We start from the raw sequence: 20,083 nt of genomic DNA, 5'->3' as shown, positions 1-20,083 counted from the left end.
GAATTATTTTATTGCAACTGTTATTTTAGCCAAGCCTCGCTTAATTCTTTTATAGCATTAAATGAACCACTATTTTATCCACTTATTTGCAGAATTTAACAATTAAAAAAACAAGTGTACATACCTTATGTCACTATTAATTTTAATTGCAGTTAATTTTGATAAATCAGTTGGCAAAGGAACTTACGTTACACATTTTAAATAATCATTTATTGTTCAGTTAATAAAAAGTCATTTATTACTTTTAAATTTTTTTTCATAAAATAAAAATCTTGTTTTTTTACAGGTTATTTTGAAACAGCAAATGATAAGAAAAATTTCATAATTCTCTTAAAAATAAAAGCCTTTACAAATCTACAGTACAATATGAATGATCTCCATTGGTCAATATTTAAAATTGATTTTAATTAAAACTTAATTTATGAAATTAAATTATTAATTATGTCATTAGATGTTTTGTAAGTTGCCTGTGCCCCACTGTGGACTTTTGTTCTTCGTCTAAACAAATTACTGCTGGATTATTTTAATTTACCAACTATAGGGACAGAATTACGCTCCTGAATTCTTCCCCAAGCCAAAATTGTGTTACTGCTATTCTTCTTACTTCTGAGAAATAGAAAATTTGACCCGGGCAATCTGATCTTGAATCGAGATCTGTGTAAATCCTACCGCCGATGTCAAGGTCATTCATAAAGTAAATTAAATGAACAAGTTTGTCCAAATGGTAAAGCGGTAGAAAGTAAATATGTACAGTCACAATATTAATAACTTAAAGTGTAAGTATAAGGCCATGAGGTTGTAACAAGGATGGATCTCTTATGATTTGCAAAAAAATTAAATTAAATTAAAAAAATAAAATTTAAAAAAATCAATAACAAATAAGGATTTGTGCTCTTTCATCACTAAGAGTTATCACAGACCTCTGATAATTATATAATATTTCATGGATTTTATAAACTGAAATGGTCAAAAATTACAATCACGTCAAATTACAATATGCAAAATCATAAAAGATCCAAGTGACTTTTTTTTTGTAATCAAAAACGGCTAAGCCTATGTAAACAATATTTTTTTCTTAGAATTTCAAACATGTACAATATCAACATGGAAGCATAACAACACTTTTTATTGCATGCATAAAAGTATGCCAATAATAAATTGGATCCATTATTTTATTACTATAATTTATTGTAGTGTAGCAAAAGTTTTGAAGCTAGTCAGTTAAATTATAATTTTTATATTTTACCTATTATAAAAATCCCTTAGAGTAATATTAAAGTTTTAGAAATATTAATACTTACAAATAATCAGTGCATACATGATATATAAGAATCATATACAGTGACTTATAAACTATAACTCAATTTTAAAGAATCAATTTATTTTAGTCCATCGGAATAATAACTTTTTCTTGAATTTTGGACACAGTTTAAATAGACCAACTTCAGTATCTTTTTTATAGATAATCCATTAATAATTTAAAATAAAAAATAGCACATTAAAATTGTGTTACTTTTACAAAACTATCAATTAAGTACAATCTAAAGATGAGATGAGATCATTTATATTATTATAATAGTTTGTTGTAAAAACAAAAAAATACAGAGCAACTTTTCAATAGATCAAACAAAAGTAACAAATTCTCCCTAAAAGCAACAGATTTCAAATAACACAACTTTGACAGACAATTAGTTTTCTCAACAATTTTATCAAGTCAATTATCATACATTATTTCCATTCCTTATAAACAACCCCTTTCATTAAAATTGAAAATACATTTACATTAAGAAAAAATAAAATATATTTATCATAAACTCTAATGCAGATATCCACAAGTTAAATATAAAATGATATGATGTGCATTTCAAGTAATAACCGTATTAATGATTTCAGCTGTTGTATTATAATTTACACTCATGCTTTATTTTTCAAAAAAGAAATAACTGAAATACACATATTTACCACGCTGTACCAAATGTGGGATTTTTTAATCACTTTGTTAACAAAACTAGGAAATTACTCACTCTGTTAATGTAAATAAATTGAATGACAAATTTCAAGAAAATACATATAAAATTACAAATTTGTTTATTTAACACTTTGGTATGTGACTATCAAACTTATTGTTCTGTGTGAAATGCAGCAAGTGAGAAATTATTTCCCAATTGGACTCAAAAATAGACTAAATATTAAGTTAATAAAAAATTTATGACCACTGAAACCTAACGGAAGAATAAAAAATACAATTATAATTTACATACATATCTACTGTACAATTAATAACATCAATAAATCATTACAATATTTACAGACTTTCAAAAATATACATAGAACGTTATTACATTTTTGAAAAGCCTCAAGGGGAAAAAAATTTAATTGACATTTGCTTTCATAATTGAAACACTACTTACTCTACAAACATGGAAACCGGACTAGAATCTCTTACGATAATTAGACAGTTTTCTACAAAATACTTGGTTTTATTTGTAGCGGATATCACTGGCAAACAGATTTGGTATAGCATTCACTTTTTAATAGTGTTTATAAAATATTAGAATAGTAAAAAAATGAAATTATACAATAAAAAACTCAAAATTACAGATTTAAATATTATATACATCTTTCTTTATAAAGCATTTGATACATATATAAGCATTACTAACTGTCAGTTCCAAAATAATTTTTGAGTCTTATTTATGTTGTAAATTGTGATATGAGTGACAAGTGCCTTGCAGAAATGTTTTTTAAAAACATAAATTCTGTAGTTAGAAAGAAGGAAGCCAAATAATTTTAGCGCTCCCTTCTCAGCACAAAACATTGCCAATGTCCAACTCAGAAACAGGTGCGTTTGGGAAAGGTTTGAGGACAGATCGGCCAGATACCTTGATACATCAAGCAAAGCATTGCTAATGTTCTTAATGAGATCGCAGCAGTTGTTTCTGAGTAACAGCAATGGCCAAAGTTATTCCTAATAGTTTGTACTTAACTAAACGAACTGGTAGTCATGGTGTTTTCCACCGACCAGCGGTCGGTGTTCAGGTAAATTGGTAGTAGCCATTGGCACATGATAGGTAACAAGCCAATCTGTGGTATCTGGCCTACACAGACCAGCGCAGCTTATTTGGAAGAAATCTACTATGTTTTGACATCTACCTCTGTCGAATGGGCTCCTTCCCGCAGAAATAAAATGACCATACCTACCTGCGTTCATCCTTTCATTTGTAGTCATTCCTAATATAGATATCTGGGAGGGGGAAAAAGAAAAGTTAAATGTCTTTAATTTGGTAACAGTACGGTTAATGAGCTTTACCTGATAAGTCTGACACGCTAAAAGCACTGTCACCCAAATTGTATGGACTGCAGCATTTGTTGCAACAAAAAACACCCAGCTGTCACACTGTGCAATAACCCATAAATCTGAAGGCACAACAAAATGACTTAAGTTTTCAAGGAAATTATAAACCAATAGAAAAATTATTTATAGGCTTAAATAGAAAGAACCGGCAAAAAAAAATTCAGAAGTTTCTATTTTAACACTCACACCACTTTACTATCTACCCTCCAATGTATTCCTCTACAAGGTCTTTCCAGAACGTAAAGTAAGTTTTTTTTAAATCTTTTTATCAAAAATGTAATTATATAGTTCACTTTGTAGATAAAAAGATGACTGGGCCTAGTTTGACCTACCAATCACAGTCCACATCATATTTTTTTCCAGTACAAATTTTTTGTGTTATTTTCAAGTAAGGTCCAGAGCAAAAAGATAGCCACTAAAAATTGTTCCTTTTGAAACAACATTGACTATTGACTTTCATTTTTTGTAATACATAGTTTATTTTGCTAGTTACATTATCTACATCAAGTGTTAATACAAAATAATTTCAAAGAATCAATAACAATAATACTCAATTGTGGTGGAACAAAAGGTTAGCACACTTGTCGTTTATTTACAAATAAAAACAATCCTTCCAAATAAACAAGACTAAGCCAGTTCTGTTTCTGCTTTCATTGTGACATTTACCTGTACAATGGGAAGACCAAAACCTTTAACATCAGTTGAAAAAAATTATTCAGCTAAAATTATAAAAATGAAAAATCGAGGATTTAGCATTTCTGATATCTCAAATACTGAAAGGAATAGAAAAGTGATTTTAAACTTTTTGAAATCTCCAGAAAGCCATGGGACAAAGAAATCTTCTGGAAGACTGCCTGCCATAACAACACGACAAAAGCGGACAATTTTAAGGGCAGCTTCGAACCCTACCTTAATAGCCTGTCAAATTGTTGTAGAACTGGTAGAGACAAATTGAAAAATGTTCCACAGTCATTCGTGCAGCTCCTCACATCAAAAGGAAAAATAGGAAAGAAATACCATCCTTAAGTACGGCACATAAAAGACAAGAAGTTTGCCCGCGATCATGTCCAATCCAAAAGAAAGAACTTCTGTTCACCGATGAAAAAAAATTCTATCTCGATGGTCCTGATGGTTGGGCTCACTATTATCTCAATCTACATAAGGAAGAAAAAGTGTTTTCTAAGAGGCACATGGGGGATGCAGTGTTAAGATATGAGGTGGCATTGGCTACGGTCAGAAAACACAATGTTTATTTCTGACTGAAAAAAAAGTTATAGATTATGTCATATTGATGTAAAATCAATTTAAAAAAATGGTTTCCAAAGAAAACAAAATTTTCCAGCAAGATAATGTGCCAGCACACTCTGTAAAAGTTTTAAAGAATTTTTAAGGAAAGAATATTTTCCAATTTCAGATTGGCCGGCAAGGTCCCTAGATTTTAATATAATTGAAAATGTCTAGGGACAGGCACCTTGCAAAGAGTGTTTACAGTGGAAGCTGACAGTTTCAAGACATTATGAGTTAAAAAATAAATAAATAAATAAAAAGGAGTGGGCCAAATTCCCTCAAGAATTGATTTGCAACCATTTTGATTTGCTTCCCAATCATATGATTGCTGCATTGGAAAAAGGTGGTGCATACGCAGGATATTAATTAATTTAACTTTTTGATAAAGAATTTAATTATTTTGTTATTAACTGTACTTTTTTGTCCCACCCCAAATTAAGTATTATTGTTATTGATTCTTTGAAATTATTTTCTACGTTCACCTAATGGATATAATACAAAATAAGCTATGAATAAAACAAATATTTACAGTTAAAACAATTTTAACAGGGAAAAATTTGGATGGACCATACATTTGTTTGTCACTTTATTAACTTTTCACACCTTGATCCCTTACCCTTCTTCTATTATCCTGATTTTTCCATTTTCCCCAAGCTTTTCTCTTTTCAGTTGTATTCAGTTTCTGTGTGAAAGTGAACAAAATGGATGCTAACTCTCTTTTTATGTGCATGGATGATATTTTGGAAGTTTCATAGATAGGAAGAAGAACAAAACATATTTCTTGATGGACTATATTGTCTTTGCTCTGGCAATGATAATAAATATTTTACCAGATGTGGTAAATTAATTTCTGGAATGCATTCAGGGGCAACCAAAAAACAGGAATGTATAAGTGTGATAGGAGATGTGTAATAACTAGGTAATAAATTTTACATTATTATGAAAAGAACGATAATAAAATTCCATCAAACTTACACTTGATTTTTTTTATAAAATGTAAAATTATATGATGTAAAAACAATTTGAACACACACATGAAACATTTTATGTATAAGTTGCCTATGTACATACTAAATAAACATTATAAAACAACAAAAGACACCTTATTATTGTAATTAAAAAGATACTGGTCTAAAAAGATCCTCCACAGCTGTCCTTGTACTATTTTACTGATGGTGGAGGGAGTGTTAACAGTAATTAAGTTCTGATTCTCACTTTGCTAGTAGCAAGGGGACGACCAGGTTGGTGGTTCACAGATTTGGACCAAACTTTTTTTTTGTGATTCTATGCTCCAAAATATTGTATCTGCCACTTTTCGTAAATAAGCTCTGGTTTCGTCCAAAAAATTTTAAAGTTAAAATTTTCCGTTTTTTAATTTTTTTTTTTCACCATTCTACTTGCTCACATCAACAATGTGAATGATCATTTTACAGTATTTTTTATGTAGATCTCAATAAAAATATTATAAAAGCTATCAGAGTTTATCAATAACCAAAAAATTTTCTAAAAACTAAATATTTTTCAAATAAACTACGTCATAAAAATTTTGTTTGGTGAAACTAATATGAAATTTTGTTTTACCACCTCTAGAGACCCATAAATATAAATTTTTGTTTGGATTTAAATTTATTGATTTTTGAACACTAAAATTTTTCCGATTTTTGAGAAGTCATCGGAATATATGACTAAAACAGCTAAAAGGATTTTAACATCATATATACCATTTGAAAGAAAAGGAAACTAACTTTTTAATGTTGTATATTAAAAGCCATTAAAATATATAAAATATTTCTATAAGAAAATACACAAAATAGAAAAATCATTTCTCAGAAATTAACTTTTTTTTTTTTTTTAATGGAATTAATAGTGCATAACTGCGTATTTCCCAACTGTGCCTGCGATAAACCACTCAGCATATGGTGTTTCAAGCCTGCGATACACAGGGCGACATAACTTCCTGAGCGTGTGATTTTAATGTTTGATAGTTATAAATTGCATTTTACAATTTTTTTAAAACAAATTATTAACCATGAAAATCAGTCAACTAGCTTTTGAGAAAAATGATTTTAGAGTTTGCACTAGAAATGTCAACAGCAGAAAGGTCGATTAAATTATCAGTCAAAAAATAATTTAGACCAATTTCCGCAAAAATTGGTATATAAAAGTTTTATTACACTAGAACCATGACAATGAGGTCAAATCCAAGTTTGGACCATTTTCTGACTTGCTTAAAGAATGTTTGTTAAATATACAAAAAAAAAAACAGTATTTTGTTAATTTCTTTTTAAATTATACAAAATTAGAACATTCTGTGTTATATCCACCGAACCTTTTTATTTTTAAGTTAAGCAACAAACAATTCAATTAACACACCAAAAATAATATTTTTTTAATCTCATAGTTTGAGTTAGTAGAACGGCGAAATAAAAATATTAAAAAACGGAAAATTTCAACTTTCAATTTTTTTGTGAAACCAAGGCCTATTCACAAGAAGTGGTGGATACATATCTGATATTTTGATGTAGAATCACAAAAAAAAAGTTTGGTCCAAATCCATGACCCACCAACCTGGTCTTCCCCTTGTAAGCTTTCATTTTAATTATTCAGAAATCGTGAGATGCAGTCTGGTGCGATGCAGGTTTCAGAAAAACATTTTCTTTATCGTGCCAACGTTTCGATCTTTATTGAGATCATCTTCAGGGCTCAAAGTGTTTGTCTTCTGTGTAATTGTGCCATTCTTGCGTGTTGTATTGAGAGTGACTAAAGATCGAAACGTTGGCACGATAAAGAAAATGTTTTTCTGAAACCTACATCACACCAGACGCATCTCACGATTTCTGAATAATTATCGATTAACGGTCACTAATCTTTCATTTTAACTTCAATAATTAATAATAAAAATGGAAACTGAATTGTTCAAAGTTCATCTTAAAATAATCAATTAATAATTGTTAATAATGTAAATACTTACTTTGAAAAAAATTATCGTTAGTTCCTGGGCACATGGCATTCCAAAACATTGAACAACCGTACAACATGAACAAACACATTGTTACTAGCATAACTAAATATCCTATGAAGTATCTATGATTCCTTGCACCTTAAAAATTAATCATAAAAGTTAATCCTCCTTGTTTCATTGTGGTCTCCTGTCTGCTTCTTAAACTGAACCAAACAAACCTATGCAATTGTTTATCCAAGGACAGTGGTGGTCAAACTTAGCCACACAAACATTGCAAATTGAGCAGTGCTTTGACCTAATCGGCTTCCTGACAAGACAAGAACTACAAAAGTATTGCGTATCAAATCCGCCTCTTTCCGCTAACTCAATTATTGTCTGAAAAAACTTAAAAATTAAATCATATGAATCATAACTAGCCGTTTCTTATTAAAGAATAATTATTGCTGCTTACCCTAAACTTCTGGTCTTGTGACGTCGCCACCACACCAGGATCCCCTCGCCACGACTTGTAAAAGAAATGCCATAGCAAAGCAGACATAAACATGAATATTAACGATGTCAACAATGACATTGTTGGGCTAAGCCACAGTATCCACGTCAAATAAAACCAAAACTGAAAATATAATTATAATTTTTGTTTTAATAAAATTGTTTAATTAACCTTATATCCCTGGTATTTGAAACTTACCTTTGTAGCTAAATAAACCGACAAGGGCAGTATATTTATAAGCTTCTCGACAAAAACAAATTTTGTTGTAAAATGAAGAGCTAATACTGCACACATCAATACTGCAATTTTAGCTTGGTAAGGAATGCTACTTTGCAATGTCATTCCGACTAGATAAAACATGAGGAATGGTGTAGACACCATACTGTAATATTTTATCCTCTAAAATAAAATAAAAAAAGAGGTTATTTATTCACATTTACACCTCTAATGCTGAAAAATACCTTATCATTTTTTATTTTTTGACATATAGTGTTTCTTTGGCTTACAACAGGATGCTCAGCCACCTTATCTAACACTTTCTTCCCCACCCAAGCACATGCATCAGATGTTGATAGCAAATTGTATGCACTAATTCCCTGAAATATCAATAATTTTTACTCTTTTAACTTACAATCAATAAAAAAAAAATAAAAAAAATAAAAAATAAAAAAAAGACCTGTGCATTTTGAATATCTAAACTGGCTCCATTCATAATAAGTGAGGACACCGCAAGGTGATTTCGGGAACTGATTGCCCAATGCAGTGCAGTGTTACCTTGAACTGCATCTTGCATAGTTGTGCTGGCACCGAATGTAAGAAGTAGTCGTGTAGGATCCAAACTACAATAGCAATTTCAACATATTAATTAATAAATATTTATAACTAATAGAAAATTTTACCTTGTAACTTTCTGGCAGCTCCACATTAATGGTGTCATGCCGTTCTTGTCCTGCAGGTTTGGATTGGTCCCTTTCGCAATTAGATAAGCGACGATTGATGTGTGCCCACACTGTGCAGCGACGTGAATACAAGCACAACCTTCAGCGTCCCAGATTGAAGGGTCTGCGCCGTACTGGATTAAAAGTGTTACACTACCTAAGTGTCCTTGCCTGATACAAATAAGGCATTGTTAGTTGTTTTTTTAAACGTGTTTTAATTTTATTAATGCACCTTGTAGCCCAATGGAGAGGTGTAGCTTTTAACTCACCACCGATTGCATCTACAATAGCCCCTTTACTGACATAGTATCTAATTATATCCTGACGATTGTTAATTGCCGCCCAGTGCAGAACAGTTACAGTCTCCCGGTCAGGTTGGTTAACATTATAACCACCTTCAATTAATTCTTTGCACCTCTCTAACAGTCCATACTAAAAAAATTAAGACAAATAAATATTGCCTTCTTTTGTTCTTCCGATAAAGCAAAACCATCAATGTCTGAGAAATCAAATTAAAATTTTTGAAGCATACAAAGAATTTTATTAAAGTTTCTATGAACAAGTCGATAATTTTTTTAATTGATTTTCTTTATTCTAAACGAAACTTATAAAATTTCTTACCTGAGTGGCTTTAACAATATCAAAATCGCTTCCATCTTCTTGCGCCTGAACAGTTTGGGTTTGCTCTTGAAACATTTGCGATGGGGCTGGCTTCCTTGGCCCATGGCTGTGCCCAAAAGGATGTGTCTTACAATGGCCCTCCTTCAAAAATTATAATAATTACAATAATTTTAATAACTAATCAATAATTGAATAAGTTCAATACCAGTTTAGTCAAGAAAAATTGGAACAATTAAAAAATAAACTTATATTTTATAACTGCAACTTAAAATTTATTTTTTAGAAAAATAAATAGATTACAATTAAGTGTTAAGCTATAGTCCAAATAACATCCAATTGCAAAATATTGTCTTTTGTAAATCTGTCTATGCTAATTCTTTGTAAGTCCAATTGCAAAGTTATGATGCAAGTATTCAAAAGATAACCATCAATACTGTTGTTGAAATTAGTTCGCCTAAATCAAGTGTACTAAGTAATTGTAAACTTTAATTCAAATATTTAAATTCAAGTTTAAGGTCTTAGTTGAGATGAAAAAGCAAGTGTCATGAGTGGGATTCGAACCCACAACCTTTGGCTTATACACCGCTGCTCTAACCAATTGAGCTAACCTGAGTTCGATTAAAATTATAATTAATTAATATGATCAATTATGACTCCTAACTGCATAAGTGGTTTAAATTCAAGGCAGATACACACCTACTCAGTTTATTCCAAGAGACAAATTTAACAAGTTTATAACTAAAGAAAACAAGAGGATGCGTATGAGAATAAATTAATATTAGCTAATAAGTGACCGTGGTCAATAGGGGTTAACAGTTACAATTGTTATAAAGTCTCCATAATCAGGGTTTTTTTTAAATAGATTTTTACAACCATGAAAAGCTTGAACAGTCGACAAACTCTATCTAACAATACAATGACCAAAAAGTCATATTTTACAGCTTAATTCCAGTCAATCACATAATTCATATAACAGACTCAGAACTGAAGGTCACTAGAAGCTGGCATATGGAATACTGAAGACATGCAAACCAAAATGTTTGGAAATTGCCAAACTGCAGGTTTATCATCCAGAGAACACAAGAAGAAATTTAACAATTTAAAAATTGTTTTGCATTATTATTCTCAATTATTGAGCCAAAATTTAAGCTTAAACTGAAAGAAAAATAAATTTCCCTTGGTTTTTTGACAGTAATTTGGCAAGTTGAGATAAAAATGAGAGGTTAGCAAGTTAATGAAGAAAGAAAAAATATGAGAGACAGTGACCACCAAATAAATATTTGCCAGTAATACACCTAATGTATACTATATACTTTCCCCTGGGGCATGATAATCACAATGGATTAAATTTTTTTAAATAAAATAATAATAATAATAACATAAATTTGATAACCATGAATATTATAAGTGTATGGAAGGGTTTTTTGGTCAAGTTGATGTAAAAAATACAAATTGATATCAAGTCAATGTTTGAAAGATTTATTTATTCTTTTTCAGGGCTACAGGAACAATTGGCATGTATAACATTCATATTGAAAACCAGATTTTGTTGGTTAAAACCTTTTTTTATTTAAAAATTAAAAAATTAAAATTATGTACGTTTTAAGGTAAAACTTAATAATTAGAAGAAAAAATAGTCATCTGAGGCAAGATGCAACTACATTGTTATTAATTACACAATTAAAATTTCTTTTAAAAATTGTTATAGATTTCTTAAATCTGTAACATTTGCATTTTTTTTTAAGCAGTAATTTTTGTAACAATCGTAAGATTTACACAGACATTACAATATATTCTCAATTAATAAACTAAATTTTAAGCTTACACCAAAAGAAAAAAAATAGTATGAAGACCACTTCATTTTCTCTTTGTATTCCTCTTAAAAATTTATATTTGTCTTAATGTGTCATTTTTGTAATAGTGCTGAATGTACTCCCCAGCGGGATAATATATTATATTTCTAAGCTCTAAGCCCCAGGTGTTGCCAGAGAATAAGTGCCAGTTGTTGAATAAAGGATTTAAACTTGATGATGAAGAATTGATTTTTCTACTAGGTATGACATTTAGTATACTAGTACTTGTGTGTATTCAGATGTGGATTGGTTAAGTTACATTTGTGCATACTTGATGATGACTGGAAGTAGTTCTGATCGTATTGCCAAAAAAAAGGGGGCATTCTTCTTAGATTTACAAAATGTCCTCTTATACTGAATTACTTACAGAATGCTTCCCATAGAAAAGGAAGAAAAAGACAATAACTTAAATTATTAATCATGAACAACTGTGCTAAATAAAAATATTTACAATGCATAATCACTAAGGTTTATACAAACTTTATTACATATTCTCAATTATTAAACTGAGCTTTAGGCTTAAAATCAAAAATTTTTAGGCCGGACAGCAGTTGAAAAATTGTTTTGTTAATTATATAATAAGTAAAAATAAATTCCTATCCCATACAGGAGGGCTTAACATCCGTTGGGTGTCGTGTATGAGGGATCAAACAATTCTACAATACGTTTTGCATACTATTATCAATTAAAAGGCTATGGGCTCAGCCGAGATTCAAACTCAGAACCCCAAGCACGGCACATATAGTTGGACGCCCTAACTACTCAGCCACTGCAGTCCCTTATGAAATAATTATTACGATTGTTAAAATTTTTGTTGGTTAAAACCCCAGTATTTTTTTTTTTCATTTAAAAAATTATTAAGTTGAAAGGTAAAAAAATTAACATTCAGAAAAAAATAGTTCCCTAGTATGAAGACATTTTAGGTGGGATGTTGGTTAATTACATTGTTTTTAATTACAATATTAGATTTAATGTTAATTTGTGCTTTGTGAGGATTCGAACCCAGAACCGTTATCAGTAGCATGGCAAATACTAATTGGATGTCATAACCACTCGGCCAGTAGAGTTCCCTAATTATATATATTGTTAAAAATTTTAGTGCCAAAAACCTTGGTTTTTTTTATTAAAAATTTAAACAAAAAATAAAATTATGTAATTTGAAAGAAAAAAAAAAGTTACCTAGTATGAAGACTTTGAGGTGAGTTATTAGTTGAACAACTAGATTATTACTTATTTGACAACTTTAATTAAAGTTAAATTTAATGTCAATCTTGAGGGGTCGAACCATTCAACAATACACTTTTCATACTATTATCAATTAAAAAGACATGTGCTTTGGCAGGATTCGAACCCAGAAACGTTAGCATTAGCATGGCAAATAATAGTCGGACACCCTAACCACCTAGCCACCACAGTCCCTAATGAAATGATTATAATGATTGTTAAAAATTTGATTGGTTAAAACCCTAAGTACTTTTTATTAAACAAATTTAAAAAATTATGTAAGTTGGAAAAAAAGTTCCTTAATGTAACTACTACTGTGTTTTCAGGCGTGTTGTTAGTTCAATTGTTAGTAATTACAATATTAAATTTAATCCATTTATGTTTAGTGATATAATAGACCAAATTAACCATTTTAATCAATTATTCTTTTTATGCTAGGTCTTGGTTGAGATGAAAAAGCTAGAAACAATAGCAGTAGTATAGTAGTATAGCAATAGCAGCAGCGTATAGAGCTGAAGGTCATGGGTTCGAATCTCACTCGTGACACTAGCTTTTTCATCTCAACCAACACCTTACATAAAAAGAATAATTGATTAAAATTAAATTTAATGTATGTCAAGGAGGTCAAACCATACAACAATGCACTTTTCATACTATTATCAGCCAAGGTATCCATACTATTATTATTAAAAAGCCATGTGCTTTGCCAGGATTCGAACCCAGCGTTAGCATGGCAAATAATAGTCAGATGTTATAACCACTCAGCCATATAATTACATAAATATAATTGTTAAAAATTATTGGTGGTTAAAACCCTAGTATTTTTTATTTATTTCTTATTTATTTTACCGTTTATATATGTGATACTTTAAATGTAAAATAATTTATATTTAAATAATTTTATTCTCATCAAAGATGTAAAAAAAATTTCATTTATCATATTAGATTTATTTTATTTAATCTGTAACAAAGTTAATTTATATATATTTTCTTTATTATAGAAAAACATAAAAGAGCTACTTTTAATTAATTAAGAAGAAGAAGGAGAAAAATAACTTTATTCTGGGACTGGTGTCTCCTAAGAATAATTTACATGAAATAAACAAAAGAAGTTCCTTCTATGAAGTTAAAAGTAAAAAAAAAAAAAGATGGAAATCTTGGCACAACGTATACCAATAAGGCAGGACAGAAGAAAAAATTACGAGAATATTAAACAAAAATAACAAATGTTAACGTGATGTCTCTGCTTGGAGGGAGAGGTGGTAATTATACAGGTGGGATTTAAAGGAGGAAAAGGAGGCAGCGTGACGAATAGAAAGGGGAAGGGAGTTCCAGAGTTTAGGGGCTCGGATCAGAAAGGATCTTTCGGAGGTATGGGTTGTATGTTGCGGAAGGATAAGGTCAATTGGGGATGAGCGGGTCTTAGGATACAATTATACATCAAATTAATTAATTAATTATACATCAAACCTCATATAAATAAAATAATCTTATTCCCACATTCTTACATTATTTTTTTTTAAATGGTTTATTGATATTGTTTACTAGAATTGTTTTCAGACCACCATATCGGCATAAAATTTATGGGAAAATGTCCAAGATCAAGTAAAATTTATAGCATGTACTAAAGTAGTTTCATTCAAATTGGGGATGTTGATAAATTACATGATTAACGTATTTTTGTGGGGGTTTTTCTTTAAAAATATTAGTACACAAGTTATTATTAAACATGTTCAATTGTTTTAAATAGTTTTAAAATATGAAAGCGTGAAGGTGGTTCAACTATCAAATACATAGTTGACGTTTATCTTCAAAATTATCACGAAAACTTACATATTCGCCGAGGTTAACAGGGTTACAAGCTGTGCAATATTCCGGCGGAATCATCGTGCTTCTGGTGCTGGCTTCGGATGCTGTTCCAGCATTAAAGCTTCTGGGCTAAGGGCGAGCTAAAGGGCATCGAGGAGCTGCATGAATAAGGAATCGAGCCGACCCTCAACTTGGCTGTTTCCAACTTCGATCTTTACCTTCCCCAAAGTCGGTTCAGCTGTCATCTCAGGCTCCCAAGCCTCATACTGCATTAACGTCATTGAGGACGTTTTCTGTTACGTCTCAAAGGGAAAAAAACTCTGAAATACATTAGAAATATACTAAACAGCTATTTTATTAGCGCAATAGCTCAATTTTACATAGTTCCAGTTTTCAAAACTGGTTATCCTACATCTACAATAAAGTATTGACAACTTGCCACGTTGTCTAGAATTTCTATATGAAAAAGCACAGTCTACAATCTCTTTTAACTTTGTTGATTAGGTACGCCTAAAATTCTTTTGTTCAATTGACTTTGGAAAATGCTGGAGATCATAGAATACACAGTACACTTAGACATTTTAGAGATAGGGATAGGGATAAAAATAGGTGGCCACAAGGCGTTCTGCTCCTCGCCCTGAGTACTACTGTGCTCCTCTATTTTTTATAACTCACTGGCCAGCCAGATTGTTAATCAACCTCCATAGGCTTGCCAGCAACTCCTTAGTGTAGGATCTTTTTCCAGGACAGTTTTTCCTCTCCTAGTCGCAAGTATCGGCACCTACAAAGACTTTCAGCAAACATAAAACTTGTTCTGTGGTCTTCTACTCTTCCTGGCAGACTCTTCTGTCTGTACTCCTTTTCGGTGCATGTGCTTTCTTAAGTGGCAGTGCCCTTTCAGGAGTCCAACCAGAATCCTGATTCGGTTGCAGTTGTCTTCCAGTAATTCCCTTACTGTAAGTTTTGCAGGTGACCCTTCTATGAATCTTCGCGTGCCTCATGCCTGGGGTGTTATTCCACAAAACTTTGGACTCATTAAGGATCCATTTTAAGATGTGTTTTCTTTTGTGGCAACATGCTAGGCCACAGTAGGGTTTGGGACTTTTTTCATTGCCTCTATGCCCCGAATGTCCAGGGACCCATGCCAGGGTTAGGTCAATGGTGTCGCTGACTTCCGCCAGGGCCTCCATGCACAATTCCAAACACTCTTTGCCTTCACCTCCATGAGACTAGGGCCTTTACGTTGCCTGACTGTCAGAGACGATGGCTATTTTCCGATAATGTATTCCTAACCTTATTTCCCTGGTGTATTGTTCAATTGCTATGATTTCAGACTGGAAAACTTTAGCATAGTCAATTAAGTCTTTGGATTAATCCATGCCCTTGTCAGTTTTGGAATCGTCAGTGTACCAATGGAAGTTTGCCTTTTGCGGTGTTCCTTTGGCTCACTCTTCCCATTCTTCTATCAGTACCTTGTACTTTTTAGTAACGTTGAATTTTGAAGTAGTGGCAAAGATTGGCATGCCTAATATGGCATCTGCCTGTATCCCCTCCCTCAATTTCCACTGATTGTTTACATGGCCTACCCTTGCAAATGGTTGTCCATTTGTGAGTCGTGAGCCGCTACTGCTTTCGCTTCTCTTTGGATTAAAATATGAAGTGGTAGGAGGTATAACCACCTCCAAGGCAACAGTTGGTGTTATGCTGATGGCTCCAGTGACACTGAGACAAGCTTGTTTTTGGGTACCTAATTGCTTTGACCTTCAGAGTCTTGATCCACCACACCACCGATCCATATGTCAGCATTGGTTTTAAGATGCAGGTGTAGCGGCCATAGGGTTTAATCCCCAATTTTTGGCGCAGAGCCTTCCTCAAAGAAATTTCAGCTCTCTGGATGGTTTTAATTATGTGTTGATTCCATGTGAGCCGTGTCTAGTGTCATCCCTAGCCTTCCTTCTCCTCTTTGGAAAATGGGATTAGGACTTGGAGTTTTTAGGCTTCCTATTGTCCTCTTTCTTGTGAATGGAACCATTATGGTTTTGTATGGTTTAATAGATAGCTCCTCCCTTTTGCACTACCTGTCAACTAGGTTGTCTATGATTGATCAAGATGTTGCCATGGTGGCCCTTTACCACTTTGGTCAAATAAAAGGACTAACATTCTCACCAATATTGATGATGGGTGTTGGTTTGCAAGTTAACTCACTACACTCTACACTCATGGGTCAGACAGGCAGATATTGGACCTAGACTCACAAAGTGTTGGATGCTCTCCTGGATGCCAATGCATATTTTCCAAGTGCAACTTAAACTCAGCTGACTTGTTTTGCTGTAAGATTGCTTAGAGAGAACGTGATCAGAGTGGTTTATATGAGCTGTTTCCAGCCAATCCTCAATTATGGGCAGATTTTTTGGAGCTGTTGCTCACACTTAAAAAAGATTTTTCTAAGTCCAAAAAAAATTGTTCGTGTTATGTCCTGGGCTGACCTTTAGGATGGATTAATATTTAAGAAATTATTTTCAGTACTTTTTGGAAATATGAATGTTAAGCAGTGGCCAGACAAGAACAATATTTTATTTATTCATTTTAAAGGTACAAATAGGGAATTTATATCAGAAATAAATTAAGTTTTATAAACATGATAAAACAATAAGAACAGCAATAGTATTAATAAATCATACATTAAGATAGACAAAACAGTAATGACAAAATTAAATACTAATTATTTATAATCAAATGATGAAACCACCTTATGAAAGAAAAGCAGAAAGAGAAAAAAAAGGAAACAGGAAAAAGAAAAGGAAATGATATGTTATTATTAAAAACTCAGATGCCATGGACTTGAACAAGCCAGCGAGGAAGCAGAACGTACTTCCCGGGGAAGCAAATTCAGCCCTCTCATACTACATTTTCACACCAATAAATGCATTCACTATCAACACACTAGTGAACAAGAAAGCAACTATATCAATAAAACAACCCCGTTTCCTCCGAAAAGTGGAACAGGGGACCCAGATACTCTCATCTTGAGTGCCAGTCCTACAGGTTCCATGTAATCCTTTCTTATTGTTGTGCATTTTATTAATACACCAGCAATTTTTGTTTTCGATGTTAGCCGTGTATATTTTTTTTAAACTTATTGTTTTTCTGTGCCCATTCATTGTTTCTTAAAAAACATTTTGTAATTTAGGCAATCTATCACCTGTGTTATGCAAACAATCAAATTCACCTATGTATTTTTTTTTAATTTTTAGCAGAATTTTTTTTTGTAATCAGGGAGGAGGCCAGTTAGAATAAAATACTAAATTCCTTTCTTGCTGAACTGGCAATTAATCATTTATCGGATCTGTTTTCACTCACAGCATCCACTCAGTTCTTCTCTGACTTTGAAACTCACATTAGTAATTGAAATAACATCTGATATGGTTTAGAATGTGTATCATTGTGTATTTTTATTATTTATTGGCAAATCAAATCAATATAAAGTATTTATACAAACTCCCACTCTGTTAAGTAGAGTGAACATTCTTAAAACGGTTTTATTAAGGGGCTTGCAATTATTATTATTATTTTTTTTTAATTGATAAATTTATTCTTCACTGTTGTGAAACTTTATAACATGTCTAATAAACTAATTTCAAACATGTGTTGTTTGATTTTTTCTCAATTATGTTTTAGCTCATAACTATGCACAGAAGGTTTAGTCAAATATTCTTTATTTTAAGTTGTTTATTTCATATTAACGTTGGTGGCAGTGTTAACACAACTCTGAAAAATGAAAGAAAACCGCCGGATAAAGAAGGCAGCATAATGCGAATCTCAAGTGGTGTGGAAGTGAAAATTGAGACTGTACCATACGTAGTGAGACTGAAATCATCTGATACAAGCCTTTGCACCGGTGCCATCATACACGATTCTTGGGTATTGACAGCTGCCCACTGTATTGTCGATCCAAGATACCCAGAAGATGTAACAGTTAGTATTTAAACTCTCATTTTTATCCATTATTATCTGAATTATAGCAAAAAAATATTGAATATTTGTCACTGTTTGATCTGAAATTTCTAAGCAGCAATGATTAAAGTTAAAATACTTCCAACATAAATAATAAAATCAGTCGATTTTTAATACATTTTTCTTAGAAAACAAGCATGTTTAAAGTTAAATTTTTATTAGATTTATGCTGGGATTGATGACACTTCGAAAGAACAAGAAGCACAAAAACGAATAGGAAAAAATGTGGTTATTCATAAAGATTATTGGGCAGAAAGGGTGGCCAAATATGACTTTGCTCTAGTAAAGGTAAAATATTTTAATTATGATTAATACATTTGTCTACAGATATAATTTTGATTCATGATAATGGCGTATTTTGTAGGTAGAACCGTTTAAACTCGATGATAAAGTCAAAGTTTTGGAGTTGTCAGATGACACATGGCCACAAAATGAATCTATGTATGAAAGGAAATGTTTAGCCGCTGGTTGGGGTGCAGATGACATTGGGAGAAGTGGAGTGAATAAGCTAAGAGCTCTTAATGTCACTGCCAGACATGGACAGAAGGGATGCAAATGTTTTCGATCGTAAGTTTGCCATTTCTACTTTTTTTAAATATTTACAATTCAACAATCTTTTTTCATGATCGTCTCTTCTTAGATTTCATAATCGGAGACTTGTTTGCCTTGATTCGCGAGGGAAAGGAATTTGTAAAGGTGATTCAGGAGGTGCACTGGTGTGCGAAAACAAGGGAGTAGGAGTTGCACACATCATTTATTCCAAAGAAAGTTGCAATCCGTATGCCTTCGGAAACATCAAGTTGACCTGTCGAGACACAACAGGAGCGTACATGTATATCTGTCCAGCATTAGATTGGATTAGTCAATATGTTCCGTCGGTTCCTAAGTCACCGAAAAGTTGTCGCGCCTCCTCAACAATGAGCATAAATATTTTGCTTATTTTAGTTTCAATCATATTTGTCAACTTTGAGACAATAAAAGACCAACTCCTTTCTGTGCTCTAGTCTGTTTTTTTTTTGTTTTTTTTTTTCTAACTTTGTTTAATTTTTTGTTTGCAATTAGGTGTGACAAAATTCTATAACTTTAAGTTTTAAGCTATACAAAAAATGCTAAAGATTGTGTGTGAATAAATTTAATACAGTTGTTTTTAAAGGCTTATATATTATAATGTGATTTTTTTTTTTTTTTTGGCGTTATGATCTATGCATATTAGCCATGGTGACAATTCTTATATGTGTGTTCCAATTGGGGGGGGGTTTATCGTGAAAAAAGGGCCAGAGGCGACAGTAGGAATCGAACCCAGTTTTAAATGTGATATTTAAAACTACAAACAAATTTTTTGTTAAAAAATAGTGAACCATCCGTAACTGTAAGTCAAATTTTTTTCTTTTTTGATCTTACACCAGATCCACATCTTACACATTAAAAAATAGGATAGCAATAGTATATAAATATAAAACTCATATCAGTTAATATATTCAAAAGTCCAAAATTGTTGTCTTGAAAGTCCCCCACTTTACTACTGTTATT

At 31.8% G+C, this 20,083-nt stretch overlaps 2 protein-coding genes across 3 annotated transcripts; one reads left to right on the top strand and one right to left on the bottom strand.

The window, feature by feature from the left end:
* Positions 1–1,053: 1,053 nt before the first annotated feature.
* Positions 1,054–14,791, bottom strand: LOC106670581 (palmitoyltransferase Hip14). 2 transcript variants are annotated; one of them, XM_014401060.2, is made up of 12 exons: positions 14,564–14,791; positions 9,654–9,794; positions 9,265–9,464; positions 8,994–9,203; positions 8,771–8,933; positions 8,556–8,690; positions 8,293–8,493; positions 8,056–8,217; positions 7,823–7,988; positions 7,614–7,742; positions 3,311–3,417; positions 1,054–3,244 (listed from the first exon to the last, which is right to left on the bottom strand). In XM_014401060.2, exons 1-12 carry the CDS (start codon positions 14,615–14,617, stop codon positions 2,987–2,989), a joined length of 1,926 nt encoding a protein of 641 aa, XP_014256546.1. In that variant the 5' UTR covers positions 14,618–14,791; the 3' UTR covers positions 1,054–2,986. The 2 variants fall into 2 exon arrangements, with proteins under 2 accessions (XP_014256546.1, XP_014256547.1); XM_014401061.2 differs by having other exon boundaries at positions 7,823–7,979; positions 14,564–14,789.
* A 3,374-nt stretch (positions 14,792–18,165) lies between these two features.
* LOC106670538 (chymotrypsin-1-like) lies at positions 18,166–19,557 on the top strand. The gene is made up of 4 exons (XM_014400984.1): positions 18,166–18,514; positions 18,716–18,841; positions 18,918–19,120; positions 19,194–19,557. Exons 1-4 carry the CDS (start codon positions 18,227–18,229, stop codon positions 19,555–19,557), a joined length of 981 nt encoding a protein of 326 aa, XP_014256470.1. The 5' UTR covers positions 18,166–18,226.
* Positions 19,558–20,083: the final 526 nt, after the last annotated feature.

Source organism: Cimex lectularius, unplaced genomic scaffold (genome assembly GCF_000648675.2).
Source record: "Cimex lectularius strain Harlan isolate CLEC.00 unplaced genomic scaffold, Clec_2.1 scaffold153, whole genome shotgun sequence".
In the NCBI taxonomy this organism is placed as follows: Eukaryota; Metazoa; Arthropoda; class Insecta; order Hemiptera; family Cimicidae; genus Cimex; species Cimex lectularius.
The sequence above is the reverse complement of the archived record's forward strand: the minus strand, read 5'-3'. Positions and strand labels throughout refer to the sequence as shown.

Coding starts and splice junctions, on each gene's coding strand:
- LOC106670581 (XM_014401060.2), bottom strand. CDS start 14,617: ATGATTCCGCCGGAATATTGCACAGCTTGTAACCCTGTTAACCTCGGC. Junction 9,795..14,563: donor CTGTTAACCTCGGCGAATAT/GTAAGTTTTCGT, acceptor TAATTTTTGAAG/GAGGGCCATTGTAAGACACA. Junction 3,418..7,613: donor TAACGATAATTTTTTTCAAA/GTAAGTATTTAC, acceptor TTGTGCCTTCAG/ATTTATGGGTTATTGCACAG.
- LOC106670538 (XM_014400984.1), top strand. CDS start 18,227: ATGCACAGAAGGTTTAGTCAAATATTCTTTATTTTAAGTTGTTTATTT. Junction 18,515..18,715: donor GATACCCAGAAGATGTAACA/GTTAGTATTTAA, acceptor AATTTTTATTAG/ATTTATGCTGGGATTGATGA. Junction 18,842..18,917: donor ATGACTTTGCTCTAGTAAAG/GTAAAATATTTT, acceptor CGTATTTTGTAG/GTAGAACCGTTTAAACTCGA.